This window comes from Corythoichthys intestinalis, chromosome 6, assembly GCF_030265065.1.
Source record: "Corythoichthys intestinalis isolate RoL2023-P3 chromosome 6, ASM3026506v1, whole genome shotgun sequence".
NCBI classification, from domain to species: domain Eukaryota; kingdom Metazoa; phylum Chordata; class Actinopteri; order Syngnathiformes; family Syngnathidae; genus Corythoichthys; species Corythoichthys intestinalis.
The window spans coordinates 13,332,661-13,350,013 of NC_080400.1; the positions used below are offsets into that span (position 1 = coordinate 13,332,661).

The 17,353-nt window shown below is 39.4% G+C and overlaps 1 protein-coding gene across 6 annotated transcripts in view; it reads left to right on the top strand.

Moving 5' to 3' along the window:
- The window catches only part of LOC130917051 (roundabout homolog 2-like), a 796,933-nt gene that overhangs the window by 699,304 nt on the left and 80,276 nt on the right, over positions 1-17,353 (top strand). For all 6 annotated transcript variants that reach the window (XM_057838104.1, XM_057838107.1, XM_057838108.1 and 3 more), the window contains exons 16-18: positions 8,659-8,783; positions 8,857-9,028; positions 17,011-17,199. In XM_057838104.1, coding sequence (XP_057694087.1) covers positions 8,659-8,783; positions 8,857-9,028; positions 17,011-17,199 — 486 coding nt within the window. The remainder of the gene's footprint in view (positions 1-8,658; positions 8,784-8,856; positions 9,029-17,010; positions 17,200-17,353) is intronic.

Sequence of the window (17,353 nt, forward strand, 5' to 3'; positions counted from 1 at the left end):
GCAGCGCTTCAAATCTTCAGCAGTAAAGAAGTAAATGCTAACATTCTTAGCATCAACAGAAGATGAAACTAAAACAAACCTTTTTTCCCCCTCAATCGAAACCTTTAAAATAATGACGTTTTCTGAAGTCCAAATGAGTTTTGAGGAAAGTTTTACTTTTGCTGAAGCACGACAGCTCCTATGAGCGTGACCAGACAATCCTTGAAGAACATTGCAGTCAGTCAAATATGCTTTCATCAGATTGTTGTAATGTACTTGGATGCAGGGGATTTTCCCAACATGTGTTTTTTCCTGCTCCTGAAAAGTCACTCATATAATTGTACCTTTGTGGTTGTTCTTGAACTGAATCAGTCACCGATGCTCTCGGCTGTCAATTGCCATTGCTTATGTTACAGGCTCATGCTTGTACCTTGCCATTTTCGTAAGTTGGCATGTTGGTTAAGTTCACATGTTTTCTGGCTCTCGTAGATATGCAAGTAAATTAGTTAATGTAACACAGTAGTTTCTATTTTAATCTGCAAGGCAGATAGTTGTTGCGCCTGTTAAGTTTCGAGGTATGTCTTCATGATACACCTTTGCTAAATTCAAAGGGAATTAAATTTCACAATCCCAAAAAACAAGTACAGAAAAGTTGTAATAAAAATCATGATCTCCGTTTTAGCTTCACCTCCTTCAGAAAAACACAGCTAATGCTAATATGTGCATCCAACAACACTGATATACAGTATATATCAGAGGTTGCGCTAGACTTTTTCGTTGTCTGTCATTTTGACTGACCGGGTCAGAAAAATCTGGTCATAATCTATTTTTACCCGTCACTTAAATTTTTAAAATGATGATAATGACATTGTGGTGACCCTTTGTTTGGCATAATTCACCTTCCGTACTTGTGTGTCCATTTGGCCGAGCGCGTTACCGGTGTAGGTGCACTATCCTATTCCCCTCACTATCCACTCGCGGGGACCTGCGCTTGTCAGTGACGTTCCTTATTCTCGCTATATGTTTATACAACTTTAACATTTGTTAATAATACGCTCTGCGTGGAATATCATCCATCGCTTTTCCTTTTTAAATGGGCACTTTTAAGCGAACGCAAGAAGTAACAACGGGAACATTTTTAAACAGGCATTTCCTCGGCCAATTATATAGCTTATATAGCGAGAGCGAGTGGATAGTGAGGGGAAGAGGATAGTGAACCTACACCGGCTACGACAGTCACGTGACAGAGACACTTAAGAGCCGCGCGCGGTCCCCTCACTATCCACTCGCTCTCGCTATATGATTGGCCAAAGAGTCGAAATGCTCTCCCGTGAAATGCCTGTTTAAAAATGTTCCCGTTGTTACATCTTGCGTTCGCTTATAAGTGCCCATTTAAAAAGGAAAAGCGATGGATGATACTACACACAGAGCGTATTATTAACAAATGTTAAAGTTGTATAATCATGTAGCGAGAATAAGGAACATCACTGACAAGCGCAGGCCCCCGCGAGTGGATAGTGAGGGGAATAGGATAGTGCGCCTACAGTTAACAAGACTCTTAACATTGCATACCGCTTCAACATATTCAATAGTATTTAGTTTTCATTCATTTTAAATAAATATTCTGTCCGAACAAGCTTAACAGAGAATCCACACCGTGCCATCACACATCAAGCAGATGAATATGTAACTTTTTCTCCGCAGTGACAAAAACAGCTGACTGGCCCCAGTAGGTGGCCTGAATGTAGTCTCACACTTTCCTCCTGGTGTGCATGGACTTGAATCGCGTGCCCGCTTGTGCAGTCCCTGTTTTTTCACCTCTTTTATCAACACCATCGTCGTTTTGGGGCTTTTTGAAGAAACTTCGGACACTCAGTTGCCTTGACATTTTTCAGAGTAAGGCCAACGACGTCATGCATTAAGAGAGACAATAGCTAATTAATATGCTCACTCGCCACCCTGTGGTCTGGGGTGTGAATTGCAACCGGTCAAAATGACGGATGGACTTCAGTTTTTTCCGTCACCGTTTTAAAAAAATCGGTCAACGACGGAAAATATTCGGTTAACGCGACCCCTGATATATATATATATATATATATATATATATATATATATATATATATATATGTGTGTGTGTGTGTGTATATGTATATATATTTATATCTATATATGTGTGTATATATACATATACATACATATATATATATGGGCTGCAGCTTTCGAATATTTTAGTAATCGAGTAATCGACTGAAAATTCTATCGATTAACCGAGTAATCAGATAAAACTTTTTTTTTTTTTTTAAGGTAAAGAGCAATTATAAATATACATGAGAAAAAAATACATTTGATCCAATATTGAACCATTTTCAGTCAATCAATGTCTTTATTTTCGATGTGCATTGTTGAAAACAGCCAACAATTGCATCTAAGATGTGACAAGAAAAAAATTTCACTGCTTTCACTCCAAAAACTTCTAGATATTATTAAAAAAAAAAAACAAACATATTTCTTACCTAAAAATGTAATTACGCTTGGTAACACACATCACTTGAAAGCTACGTGTTTTTCGCACGTGTTTCAATTTAATTTCCATTTGTGTCAAGCTATTTTTAAGTTTTAGTTAAGTTTTAAGTTAGTCTAAACTGTAAGTACTGGTAGGATTTTGAGTTTTTGCAGTATTCAAATGTATGATACTATTGGAGCACATTTATTCAGCAATGACTACTGAGCTAAAACTGACAGTTAGCTTTATTATGTTTTAATTTTACACCCTCATCACTCCACAGCACTATGTTTTTACAGATTAAATAAGCCTGTATGTAAGACACGTTAGCCACGCATCGACAGTGGTCATAATCAATAGAAACCTAGCCCTCCGAAGGGCTAAATTTGCGTAAGCGAGTGACAGTAACGTTATATTTATTAGCAATGAGAAGTCTACTGCTTAAAGATGGCGGCTGTTTACTAACGCTGCCCAGACGCAGTCGAGTCTGTCATTTCGCATCTAGTCCTAAATGCATGCTATACCTATGATACGCATCGGACGCTACCTGCTACCTAACTAGCATCATGCGGGCGTAGTTTTTAGCAATGTCGGCGTAGTTTGTAGGGGCTGTCAGTTGCGGTAGGTTTTTTTCTTTTTTTTTTTTAATTGCTTCTTCCTCTACGCACGTGACGTCAGCGTGTTGTCCCGCATTAAAAGTAGTCCAGGCAAAACATGATGCTTAGGGCTGGCAAAATTAAACGATTCCTTGATGTAAATAAAATTACTCGGATCAGTTTTTAAACTCGAGTTACTCAAGTTGCTCGAGTATTCGTTTCAGCTCTAATATATATATAAAAAAGAATATGTATATACATATATTAGGGTTGAAATGGCGTGTGGTCAGCATGAGGAACAAATAATAAAAAAAACATCTTGCTGTGAGACAAATTTATGGTCATAAGCAGTATTTTGGGGGAGGAGGGATTCCTTGGATTATTTCTTGTGGTTATATCTATTGTGCAAGGTTCTACTCATTGAGAATAAAAGTGATTCATCGCGGTATCTATAGTGCCTTTTGTGCTTGACAGAGCATGTTAAAGACTTTTCTGTCGGGATTTTTTTTTTTATATATATATATGTTGTCATAATCTTTATTTTTACAAAGCAAAGTGGTGGTAGCATGAATCACTGATGAGGGGAGTGTTCACATTCATCATAAATAGAATAGCACTATGTGCCTGTAAATACATGTTGAAACTGCAAATTATTATTTAAAACATTCAGTGTTGTTCAAAAACCATCCCACAACAGACCTAAAAGTAATTGTCAGGCTATTCTGAGGACCAAGGCCATCTCGCCTCACCACATGAAGGCTTATGTGTGTTGTTCACATTCCGTCATGGTGACAGGTCCATTTACCCCCCACACCTTTCCTCCAAGAGACCGTATCTCCAGCAGCAACCTACTTGCCAACTGTTGTAGTGGAACTGTCGTCAACACAGCTACGAAGCTAAGAGAAAACCTGCTAACCTGCCTCCCTCAAGGCCTACAGAACCTGTGTGTCATTGTTATGACCAGTGGTGATAACTCTTCTCGCTTTAGCCCTATCTGCAACTTGGTCCCTCAGTGAGATTGACCACTATCTATTTCAGTTCTAACTCCAACACTGTCCGCTGCAAAGCCTGCTCCAAGCTTATAGGCTATACGGGCTTGCTTCTCTGGTGTCCGCCGAGACTCCGCGAAGATGGATTGAGAAGTCAAGTTTTGAGAGTGATTAAAACTCGCTGACCATTAGCCAGCACTCACACAGATTTCCCTCGGAGTGATTTTCGTCAGATGAAAGGTCTCTATTTATTTTATTGTTCTGTACGGAGGGAAGTCATGGCTGGCGCTGGTGGCTAAGTTTTTATTTCCCAGGATGGTCCTTTAGAGAGGAAGCATAGATTAAGTCATTCACTCCCAGCCATTTTCACCGGTGCAACCCCCTTCGCTCCCGGCCACTTTACTGGATTTTGACTGATTTTGCAAGGCCTAGAGAAAATTCTGTTCTATTGCTATATAAACATGGAACCCAACCCAACCCAAAAGAAAGATTAGACTCTCTTCTTTCAGCAGGAAAAAGGTAATTTCATATCTTTTTCCATTCTTTAGAAATCAGCATTAGAAAATAGCTTAGTTTGAGCAATTTTCCAGTTTCTGATGAAAAAACAGAAAATTGAGCTTTTTATGAAAGCATACATTTCAAACATAACTTTGACTTTAAGTTTTTTTTTTTTTTTTTGCTTTAGTTACATCCCAAACATCTAAATAATGTTTTCCTTTTACAAAATAACAGAAACAACAAGACAAATAGAGCTTTTGATAGCAAAGTAACAATTTATTTACACATAACTAACTGAGAGATTAAGCTGTTGTCGCCGTGACAGCCGGGTAAACTTTTCCCTCATCGCCGCCTGTCTCATAACGATGGATTTTTTTGAGTCTCTGCTGGGTCTCCTCGGCGAGCAGCACAGACTCAACGGCATCGTCGCTGCACTGGTGGTCCCGGTCGTTCTGCTCGGTCGTCCAGCGCCTGGGATCCCGGGTGTCCTCTAGGTTGTTCTCCATTCGGTCGTCTTCCGTCGGCGCCATGCGGCCCAGCCGTTCGTTGCCGTTGAGTAGGGTTGTGGGTCTTACCAAATGCGCTACTGCCATCCAGTGGCCAGTTTTATTGCTTTAAAATGGATTTTCAGCTTTGTGCTTTGGAGCTAAATTAAATCAGAACCCAAAGATGTCTCTTGTTGAAAAACAAAAACAAAACAAAAAAAAACGTAAAAGATGTATAAATATGTCTTTTGGACACTGAAACAATTATAAATAGTGGGCTCTCGTATCCACTCTGTCACAGCGAATCCTCACAACGATCCTTAAAACTTTGACGCCATTTTCCGTCCTTATAAGCTGGCGCATGAAAAAAAATGCAATTTCTATTTCCATTCCATTAAATCGGCCAGTTGTGTACGTAACTTTGACTTTTGTCCATGTTTTGGATTATTACCATTTTTTATCCTGTATAAGCAAGGCCGGCCCAGCCTATACACAGACTATGCAGCTGCTTAGGGCCCCTGACCACTAGGGGGCCCCCAATCTGGCAACCTCATTTTATACGTTGTTGATAGAGCATCGCGAATAATGTGGCGCGTATTGCCGTTCATCCATGCAAACATCCATTTTCTTGTCATTACATGTCATTTGGGGTGAGAAGTTTGAAGTATGCAGTGCAACAAAATATGATTAATATACAAAATATGGACGTATGTGTTGGAATGCATGTATGGGTTTCACAGTACACTGTGACGAAATGGTTGGCCAAAAATATGGGCCCCTTGGCATTATTTTGCTTAGGGCCCTCAAATGGCCTGGGCCGGCCCCGTGTATAAGGAAGTGATTATCATGAATAACTGGCACAGTCTGGTTCACTACCCTCAGGGGTACCTTTAGCCAACTCATTTGTGTTGATGCCCACCCATCATCCACTGGCGTTTTTACCATGTGTGTGCGCGCGCGGTGATATGATTTGTTTGTATTTCTTCATTATCCAGCACGACGGTGGCACTGACATGAGAGACAGGAGGTCACATTCGCGCCATCCATACATCATACGGCTAATGGCTCTATTAGCACCCCCTCTGAGGGCGGCCTCTAATGAAAAATGTGAATTGTTTAGCACAAATATGCATGATAATAAGTCGCTAAATCATTCCTGCCATTAACTTTGAACGACATTGCCCACGATGCCCGCCGCACGCCGAGCCCCACTGCTCCGTCCTCTGGATTTAATGCGGCCGTTTGATCAGATTCTCGCCGGGTAGATTGTTTCTAATCTGGTTGAGGTGGCGGGTTCATAACGGGACCCATTCATCTTAGGAACACGTGGCCAGCGGCGCTGAGGGATGAGCAGAGATTTACCGGGTGACAAGTGCCATTTTGGATGGTGGCGAGGTGCGCGAGAGGCAGTGTGCGAGTAATTGACCTGTCAGTATTCTGAGCTCTGCTTCCGCCCCACTGCGGAAATGAGAAAACATTATTTTTAATACATGCTGCGGCAAACTGCTATTTATTTTCCCATTTTTGTAGGGAGGTAGACAAATAAGTAAAAACAAGAACGGCCATAAACTACTTCCACCAAGAGATTGCCTTAAGGCATTAGTCCACGAGACTATTGGACCCATGCGAATAAACTTGGACTGTTGGTAATAGGGATGTCCCGATCCAGGATTTTGCACTTCCGATCCGATACCAATATTGTTTTGCACTTCCGATCCGATACCGATACTGGCCGATACCAATACCGACCTATCTGAGCATGTGTTAAAGTTTAAAGTTATTTAGCCTCCTTACTTAGTTGTCAGACTCATGTTGAAAAAGGTTTTAGTACTCTTGATAACTAGCCAACTGAATTCGGTGAGTATGAATAACACATAACTGTTGGTAACAAGAAACTGTCCTGTTTTTTCAGTGACAAACACAAAACATTATAAATAACAAACAGAAATGGCAGCATAGTCAGTCAGTAAAACGTGCAAATAATATTGTAAACTGTCTTAAAAAAGCAAAACACACCAACAACTTCAGTGGAAAATCCCACAAATCTCCCAAGCTATTAGATGCTTTTAATGTTTTGTGCATTAGTTACAAAAATTGTATAAAAAGCCTCTCAGGTTTAAATAAACGACTATTTCAGTATCAGGTTTACATTTTAAAACAGTAAATAAAATACTCAAGTCCCCATTCTGTATCAGCAGCTTTAAACTACATTCAATTCATTTAATTTTGAGAATCAACTGTTAAAATTGCTCCCGTTATTCCATAATTTCCCTTCTGTCTACTTCCGACATGTGAAAGTTTTAAAATTGTTTTGAAGATAGATTCAAGTCAAGATTTTGCCGATTTAGGAGTATTTTAGATAAAAAGTTAATTAGGTTCACTTGGAAGGTTCACAACAGCCTACTAGGGAAGTCTTCTGCTTTAAGATGGCGGCTGTTTACTAACACATCTGGTTTTCAATACTTCAATGTTGCTAACGCAGTCGAGTCTTTCGTGTAGCATCTTATTCTATATACATATGATATCTATTATCTCCAGTAAAACGATGTTGACGTAGTTTGTAGCGGCTATCAGCAGCAGTCAGGTATTCTTGTGTTTTTTATCCAGCGGCATGAGTTGAGCTAAAGCCGTGATTTGAGCATTGGTATTACCCGGGGGTCTAAGACAAGTTATGTTTACTTTCAGGACGCAATGCGGTCAGTTTCTCATTGCGTCCCGAAGACCGCGCTGTGTATTAGTTCCGCTTTACTTGACATATTTCAATAATTGGAATTTGGATGTTTGTGAATCGTTCTCGAATCTTCCACGGCCGAATCGTGTGTTGGATGGTGCGTCTTTACTCACGTGAGATAATGGCTCGTCATCCAGAATGAATTCTTCGGCAATGACTCCTGTTATTCCCTGGGCTTTGGGACTGTCGAGTGCCAGTTTGTCACGCATAGCAAAAGTTTCTGCCAGTGTTAGTTGCGTAGGACCTTTCTTTTTGTCTTCGGTTTTCTTAACATACTCCTCATATTGTTTGTGTTGCTTGATTAGGTTGGTTGTATTAAAACTTCTTACAGCTTTACTACTACGCTTGACTTTATTGTGGCATATGTTGCTCCCTGCCTCTTCGTCTTTGTCGTCCTTTAAGGTGAAATGATCCCACACAGCTGACATTTTTACTGATAAAGTCTCTCGGTAAATTGGGAGACGGTAATGTAAATGTAGTGTGTTGAAGATGTGCCGTAAAATGCGGAGCGGATTTTAGGGAAATTGAAGCAAAAACTGGAATGGATTATGTAAACCGGTGCGCTGGAAAACCCGGACCGGACTTTTAAAAAAACTGGATCGGAAGTCTGGATCGGAATTTTTCCCGTGTTCCGATCCGATACCGATGCGCATTTTTTTGCCCATATCGGCGTCCGATCCGATCCAAATATCGGATCGGGACATCTCTAGTTAGTAATATCTTCTTTTCATGATAAGATTTCTTTTTTGTAGTATGACAAATATTTTTGGGGGGAACATCAAGTTTTCAGTCGTACCAAACTTGCGGTAGTCTGAGCACTGTTCTATTAGTTGAATGCTAGTTTGTATTAACACTTGTATCGTTTTCTGATTCGCAGCCCCCAGTGCTCCACCTCAGCAGGTGACAGTTCTCACCGTTGGAAACCAGAACAGCACGTCTATCAGTATCTCCTGGGACCCCCCTCCGCCAGACCATCAGAATGGTATCATCCAAGAATACAAGGTTAGTTTACAGCAAAGGCAAACTGTGATTGCATTGGAATTATCATCATCATTCTCTTCTGTTTTCACTTCAGATTTGGTGCCTTGGGAACGAAACACGTTTCCACGTCAACAAGACGGTGGACGCAGCTATTCGCTCGGTGGTAGTTGGCGGGCTGCAAGTGGGTGTGGTTTACCGGGTGGAAGTGGCTGCCAGCACAACCGCAGGGGTGGGAGTCAAGAGTGAACCCCAGTCTATTGTCATTGGTAAGGACTTTGGAAAAATAGTGTACACTGTAATACAGCACATCTGCCTTCAATACTTTCATTTTACCCTTCAACTACCACCAATGTCTTAGTGTGTGGGGAAAGGGCCATATCCACACAATGCCAACATACTGGTACTTATTTGCTTAAACCGATTTGTGTGACCCATATTTCTTCACTACCTGACTGAAATGTACTAGGTGGCAATTCCAGGTCACAAAGCGCCAAAGTACATACGTCACGTGACACATTTTGCATCACCGTGAATGAATATAAAATTTGATATTGCAGAAAAAATTGATAAGCAGTTTTTGGATTTACTACTATTATTAGTGTTGTCACTAACGCATTACTAATGCTAGGTGCATACTGCAGGTCTTAATGCTCAATTTCGATATTTTGTCATATATGTTCAGATTGATGATCATTCAAGTATTACGCATGCGCACTAATTCGCAGTACAACACTGGCTGAGCAAACCGACCGGCATGAGCAGCAGAATTAAAAAATAAATAACTACGCACTGTGCGTGCATGAGGCACACACATAAGCCTGATGTGTGTGTGTCAGTTTGCCCTGACTCAGCATGTAAGCAGTACTGAAATATTGCTAATTTGGCGCACAGTAAGAAACCGAGCATTATCAGGCTTATTCTTTTCTTCATTGTATTTTTATATGACTGCGGTCAAGCCCGCCTCGTGCGTAGTAAAAGACGAGTTCAAGTTCGGCATTGATGCTAATCAATAGCTACATTGCTGCTGTCTTGCGTGCTGTTCTCGCTCTTTGCTAATGTAATTGCTGCATGAATTCCGATTTGGGAGACTTTGGCAGTCCGCCACCACATTCTGTAAAAATGTGGCCCAGATCGGATTTAGACCACATACGAATTGGCCATACCTGTCAACCCGAGGCCGTTAGCAATCTTACAAATAGTGACGTATGCCTAGGGATGGGAATTGATAGGATTTTTACGATTCCGATTCCATTATCGATGTTGCTTAACGATTCGATTCTTTATCGATTCTCTTATCGATTCTAATTTGGGGGGAAAGAAGAACAAATGTTTTGATTGGTATCGAGTTTGTTTAATCAGAAGTCACAGCCTTACAAACTCACAACGAGATCAAAAGAGGCCCAAAGCCTCAATGTTAACTGTGGCAATAAGTGGCAAATACACAAGAATGTGTAACATTTTACTGAAACATTTATCTAATAGAAATAAAAAATATTGGTATATATTGGCAGATAGGTTGTTGTTCTGCCTTTGGCAATATGTGTTAAAGCAGGGGTCCTCAAACTTTTTCCTTCTCTGATGAGGGGCCGGGGTCAGTTTGTAACAGAAAAAGTGTGACGATTACAGAAGTGCATAAATGTAAAAAATTATTGTTTTTCAGAAAGCCACAATCAAATAACCCTTTCTGGATTATTCACGGAATGAAGATAAATAAAATAAATAAAAAAAAAATAATAATAATAATAATAATAAAAACACTATTAATTAAATAGATAATAACCAAATAACCCTCTCGGAATTCTTCAAGGAAAAGGCCAGGAAATAAATAACACGATTGAGATAAAAAAAATTCAAAATGGCTGGACCAAATGTGGAGGCGGGCCGTATTTGGGCCGCGGGCCGCAGTTTGGGAACTGCTGGGTTAACGTGTATTATTTACCATTACATTGAAATGCATGCCTTTTAGTTGTTGTGGTGCTTACACGCTCAAGTGGGGGCACCCTTGCGCTTCCTCACGCGAAGAAGAGCGCGCTTACACCCGAAGAAGAAATGCCGCATCCAAGTGAGTGAGCGAGTTAGTGAGAGAGGGAAACACTTCTACGAGCCTACGTTCTTTGTTAATGTTAATATCTACAGAGGCAACGCCTGTATGTATCATCTTTTGTGTTGTTGTTGTTGTGTTTCCACTCGCGATCGGACACTCAAATCCAGTTGTGTAGTGGTTTGAACGATGTGCTAATGCTAGCGAACGAATGCTAACCATTTGTTATTACTGTTATAATCAGCTAATCATCGCTGATTTACGTTGATGCAAACCTGTTTGTTATTGGGGACGAAATTGATTTGTTTCATTTCTATTCTTAGTTTCACTCTTCAAGTGATGGTTGAATAAAGTCAGCAAATTATACCAACGTCTTCTGCATCGTCATTTGGGAGTTTAGCTAGCTGTATAGCCAGGTCTGAGCCTTAGCCTCTCTGTGAGGACAACGCAGTCATATTCCCTCCCGATGCAGTTATCTCCACCTTGCAATGACTGCAAGTCGCTTTGTTGTAATTTTTCGAGCGTTTGAACCTACGTGCTGTCATTGTTATGTTTATGGCTGCAATGCTCGTGCTTACCCGTCGTAACCTTTCATTTTCACCCTCTTTCCTGGTGAAGTGTAGTCAAACTTTGGAGCGAGTGGTTCTTGGCGCCATGCTAGTTTGGTGCGTCTGGACAACAAGACACGTCACGACGCAATACGCGTCTTTAGGAATCGTTAAAGGGATCGTTAAGGCTTTTTCATTGTGATGTCGAGGCCTCGAAACACTCGGAACCGGTTCCGAATTGGAATCGGATTTCGATTCCCATCCCTACGTATGCCTTTACAAATTGGTGACTAATCTTACAACTTTTTATATGGCGTGCAATATGAAACAAAAATAAAACTCAATTTATAAAATAATATGAATTTATTGGTAATAATGTAACATATAACCTGGTGCAATCAAGGAACAATATCTTCAGCTTCATCATGATTACTAAAATTTAAAAGTGACTTTTGTTATAATTGTATGTAGCACTTTTGGCAATTTCTATCATGTCTTTTGATGGCTGCACTTCATGGCATTTCAGCTGGCAATTCATTTTGACTTGAAGGTAGTTTGTTAATGTGTCCAATTATAAATTGATAAAATTAACTTACCAATGCAGTCTTTGAGTCAGGAACATTTCTTTTACTAATTCTGAGAAGTGATCAGCAATAGTTGCAGGCAAATTGTGTTCGGCATCAAATTGGCAGAATAAAATAATAATGATACATTTTATTTATAGAGCGCTTTTACCGGTGCTCAAAGGCGCTTTACAGTCGAGGAAATAAATAAATAAATAAAGCTCACACAACATGGGCAGTACATAACAATAGAGAAAAGAATTACAAATTAAAAGCCAGTTTAAAAAGGGGAGTTTTTAACAATTTTTTGAATGTGGGAAGATCAGAACAGGTGCGGATGGTTTTAGGGAGTGGTAGTTATACTACTACTAGGCTATAAGTATGAACGAGTACAATTCTACATGACATGCTGCTAACGTAGCAAGTAATACGTTAGTCTAAGCCTGTTTTCTTCTTCTGCGCAGTGACTTATTACTCATGACAATAAAAGTTCCATTGTACCTAATGAAGTGTCCATTGCTCCTACATACTTTCCTGACTCAACTAACTTTCCCCCTTTTCGTATAATATGATCCATAACTCATACTGTAGCTGGTCTTATTTCCCCAGCGTCACTTCCATAATCCTTCCATAAGAGCTCAGCCTGAATCTCTCCTAGCGTGTTTCCTGTGTCAATACGGTCAGCGCGTGCGAACCTTTCCAGGAGCCATAAAAAGTGTCAAGCGTGCGTACGAACAGATCGATAAGTCTTCTCTCTCCCGCTTTCATTTATCGTAGCTGTGTTTTAGCGGCTGTGGAGTGAATTAGAAGCTCAGCTCAGCAAACAAGCTGCCCACCCAGGGAGTTTTCTTATAGGCTTTGTTGTGTGTTTTTTTTTTTTTTTCTTTTTAACCGTGTTATACTTCAGTGCACATCTTCGTGAATCCGTGTCCTGCTCCTTTGATCGATATCTTTCACTGAAAATCAGCACATCTTCTTTGAGGTTAAAAAATGTCCTGACCCCCGTTTCCACAGCACTGGATTACTTTGGCACCATAGCAATGTTAAAGTCGTATCAAAAACTAAGCTTTACAGAGTCGTTGTGCTTTCATCACCTCAGTAATCATATGTGTTTTTACTCTTAAGACTTGTCTCAAGGCCACATTTTGTGGGAAGGAAAGGAAAAGAAAAACTACTTGTAAAAAAAAATTCTAATACATTCAATTTTTGTTATTTACATTGCATCACTTCTATAAATGACTAAAAAAATCAGTGTCGTTTTATTCGTTTTAATTGATTTTCATATTCTTGGTCTCGTCTTGGTTCCTGGCAAGTCTTGGTCTCTGATCGTGTGGTCTTGAGCACAAGACTGATATTCGTGTGTAGAAACATGCAACAAAGTAGATTTTCAAGCCAGGGTCAAGAATTCATACGCGGTTGCATAGACTTCTCTATCAGTTGCGGGACACGGGGTTCGAGGCCGATACGTAGGGTGCCTATTTTAAAAAACTTAAAATTTAAATATTTTCAAAACCAAAGCCGCTAGCGAACTAAACCCAAAACAAACACCTTCCTGAGACATATATGAGTCTCCATGAGCAGCGACATAAAAAAATTAGGGCTGTCAAAATTATCGCGTTGACGGGCGGTGATTAATCTTTTTAATTAATCACGTTAAAATATTTGACGCATTTAACGCACATGCTCCGCTCAAACAGATTAAAATGACAGCAGTGTCATGTGCACTTGTTACTTGTTTTTTGGTGTTTTGTCGCCCTCTGCTGGCGCTTGGGTGCGACTGATTTTATGGGTTTACGCCTATGAGTTTGTGTAATTATTGACATCAACAATGGCGAGCAACTAGTTTATTTTTTGATTGAAAATTTTACAAATTTTATTAAAATGGAAACATTAAGAGGGGTTTTAATATAAAATTTCTATAACTTGTACTAACATTTATCTTTTAATAACTAAAAGTCTTTCTATCCATGGATCACTTTAACAGAATGTTTATAATGTTAATGCCATCTTGTTGATTAGTTATAATAAACAAATACAGTACTTATGTACAGTATGTTGAATGTATATATCCGTCTTGTCTTATCTTTCCATTCCAACAATAATTTACAGAAAAATATGCCATATTTTATAGATGGTTTGAATTGCGATTAATTACGATTAATTATTTTTTAAGCTATGATTAACTCGATTAAAAATTTTTAATCGTTTGACAGTCCAACAAAAAATTCAAAGTCGTTCCCTAATAAAATCCCGATGATTTTTTTTTTTTTTTATACAACTTTAGCAAAACTTAAAATTGCTATAGAATTCTCAAATTTGACGCTAGAAAAATCTCCACTAAAATCACTAAATGCAGCGATAATCACCTATATTTTCAGGGTCAATAGCAATATTTAACATATGATATAATTTTTTGCCCAAAATACTTAAAAAACTTTTTTTTTTTTTTTTTACTTTAGTGCAAGTTTTCAACAGCAAATAAATCACTCAATTTTCACATCAGAAATTTAATACTTGAGAAAAGCATGCAGAATCATCTTAATTTTACTCCAAAAAAAGCAAAATTTGCACTTATCTATATACAATCACAACTTATTTGGGTTGAGTTCCACTGTTGTGTAGCGATACAAAATCCAACATGGCGGCCGTCAGAAAACAAAGAGCTTTTTTAAGTAGAAAATTCTTGCAAATAAATGCTTAAATTGCAGGATTTCTATAGATATAAACATAAAACAGTCTAGATTACTGGTTAAAAGCAAAAAACGGGCAGTTATCATGCATTTTACGTAAATATTTCAAGCCAAAGTTACGGTATTGTTTAATCTAATATGGCGGCCGTCATGAAACAAAGACCTTTTTAAGTAGACAATTCTTGTAAATAAATGCTTAAATCGCGGAACTTCTATAGATATTAAGGTAAAACAGTCTAGATTATTGGTTAAAAGTAGGGCTGTCAAACGATTAAAATTTTTAATCGAGTTAATTACAGCTTAAAAATTAATTAATCGTAATTAATCGCAATTAATCGCAATTCAAACCAACTATAAAATATGCCATATTTTTCTGTAAATTATTGTTGAAATGGAAAGATAAGACACAAGACGGATATATACATTCAACATACGGTACATAAGGACTATTTGTTTATTATAACAATAAATCAACAAGATGGGATTAACATTATTAACATTCTGTTAAAGCGATCCATGGATAGAAAGACTTGTAGTTCTTAATAGAAAAATGTTCGTACAAGTTAGAGAAATTTTATATTAAAACCCCTCTTAATGTTTTCGTTTTAATAAAATTTGTAAAATTTTCAATCAAAAAATAAACTAGTAGCCCGCCATTGTTGATGTCAATAATTACTTACTCAATGCTCATGGATGCCTATAAAATCAGTCGCACCCAAGCGCCAGCAGAGGGCGGCAAAACTCCATAAAACACAACAAGTGAGCGTTTCAATGTGTACTGTCATTTAAAACTCTCTGAGCGGGGCATGTGCGTTAATTGCGTCAAATATTTTAACGTGATTAATTTAAAAAATTAATTAACGCCTGTTAACGCGATAATTTTGACAGCCCTAGTTAAAAGCAAAAAAAAAAAAAAAAAAAAACAGGCAGTTATTATTAATTTTACGTAAATATTTCATGCCAAACTTACAGTATTGTTTATTCCAACATGGCGGCCGTCACAAAACAAAGAGCTTCTTAAGTAGAAATTTCTTGCAAATAAATGCTTAAATCGTGACATTTCTAAAGATATGAAAGTGAAACAGTCTATATTATTGGTTAAAAGCAAAATCGGGCAGTTATCATTCATTTTACGTAAATATTTCAAGCCAAAGTTACAGTATTGTTTAATCCAACATGGCAGCCGTCACAGAACAAAGAGCTTATAAAAGTAGAAAATTATTGCCAATAAATGCTTAAATCGTGAAATTTCTATCGATATGAACATAAAACAGTCTAGATTATTGGTTAAAAGCAACAAAAAAAAAAAAAACGGGCAGTTTTATAACTAAAGTTAGGCTAATTTTTTTCCATTCATTTCATTGTATTCTCAACGTTTCAAAGTGCATGCATGGTGCGAAAAATATAATAACTACCTTAAATCCTCGACCAAATCAATCTTGAGACACTCCTGCCTGCTTGTATGCAGTAAAAGCTTCGTCCTATTTCCACCTAAATCCGGTGTTAGAACGCAGCGTTTTTTTTTTTTTTTTTAAACCTGTCCTGTTCAGCTGTTTGACACGGAGAAAGGAAGTCTAAGTGTCCGGTTGGTCTGAACAGTTTTAATGTTTCACATTGAGAGTATGACATACTCCCATTGTGATCATTCAACATACCTTGTTTATTATGGCAAAGCAGTGAACAGGAAGGAGTCACGAGGGAACAGAAGAAAAGAAAAGAAAGAAAAAAAACACAACAACAAGAAAGACATTGAACGCCGACACTAACTTTGAATATGTTGGTGCTATCGTCAGCTAGATGTATTTCCGGTTGACACCATGTGGGGGGCCTGTTGACCAGGGAAAGAAGGGGAGGGGGTGGGGGAATCTGTAAGCTGAGTGATTGGAAGGGGTGGAGTGTACGCAAATCAGCTCTGTGAGCTAGAAACCAGTAATCGTGTGAATCCCTTGTAAGTGTAAGCCCGTCGGCAACCGACTCTATGCTGCCCCATCGCCAATCTCAGCACTGGGACCACCTGTGTGCGCCCAATCATATCCAGCCGCGTGCGAACCCCCAAACACGCGACAGCCACGCAGACTAGCGGAGACGCCGTGCGGGCGCCACCCGAGGGCCACGGCGTGTATTTGAATTTATCACAGTGAGTAGTGAAAGACACCTCAACGCTGTATGGGTCGGCCTCCTACGGGAAGGCGTGACGAAAAGTCTGTGGGAGTTGTCTTTTCAACTCATGGTGGAGTCTATGGCGGGTGTTCGTTAGATTTTTAATGTTTCAAATGTAGCCTTAATGCTAGTAAATCCTCAATTGGCTTGTACAGTATGTTCCATTTTGGCATGGCTGGCATTTCTGTTAGCCTACCTGCTTTTTGCACTTGCCTGATTGCTTTCTTCACTTCTCCACATATGCAGGCAAGGCTTTCCAGGACGTGATCATCCACGGGAACCGCAACAATAGCATCACAGAGCAGATCACTGACGTGGTGAAGCAGCCGGCCTTCATTGCCGGTATCGGGGGCGCCTGCTGGGTCATCCTCATGGGCTTCAGTATCTGGCTGTACTGGCGGAGGAAGAAGAGGAAGGGTCTGAGCAACTATGCAGGTTGGGACCACTGGCGCTGTAGGCCGAGTACACTCACCCACCTAATGTGTTGTTTTGTGGCCAAAGGGCGCTCAAACCGAGTGGGCGGGATGAACCCTCTCGGCCAGGTCGAGCTGGTTCAACTCTCCTCTCCCTCTCTGAACCCACACTCAAA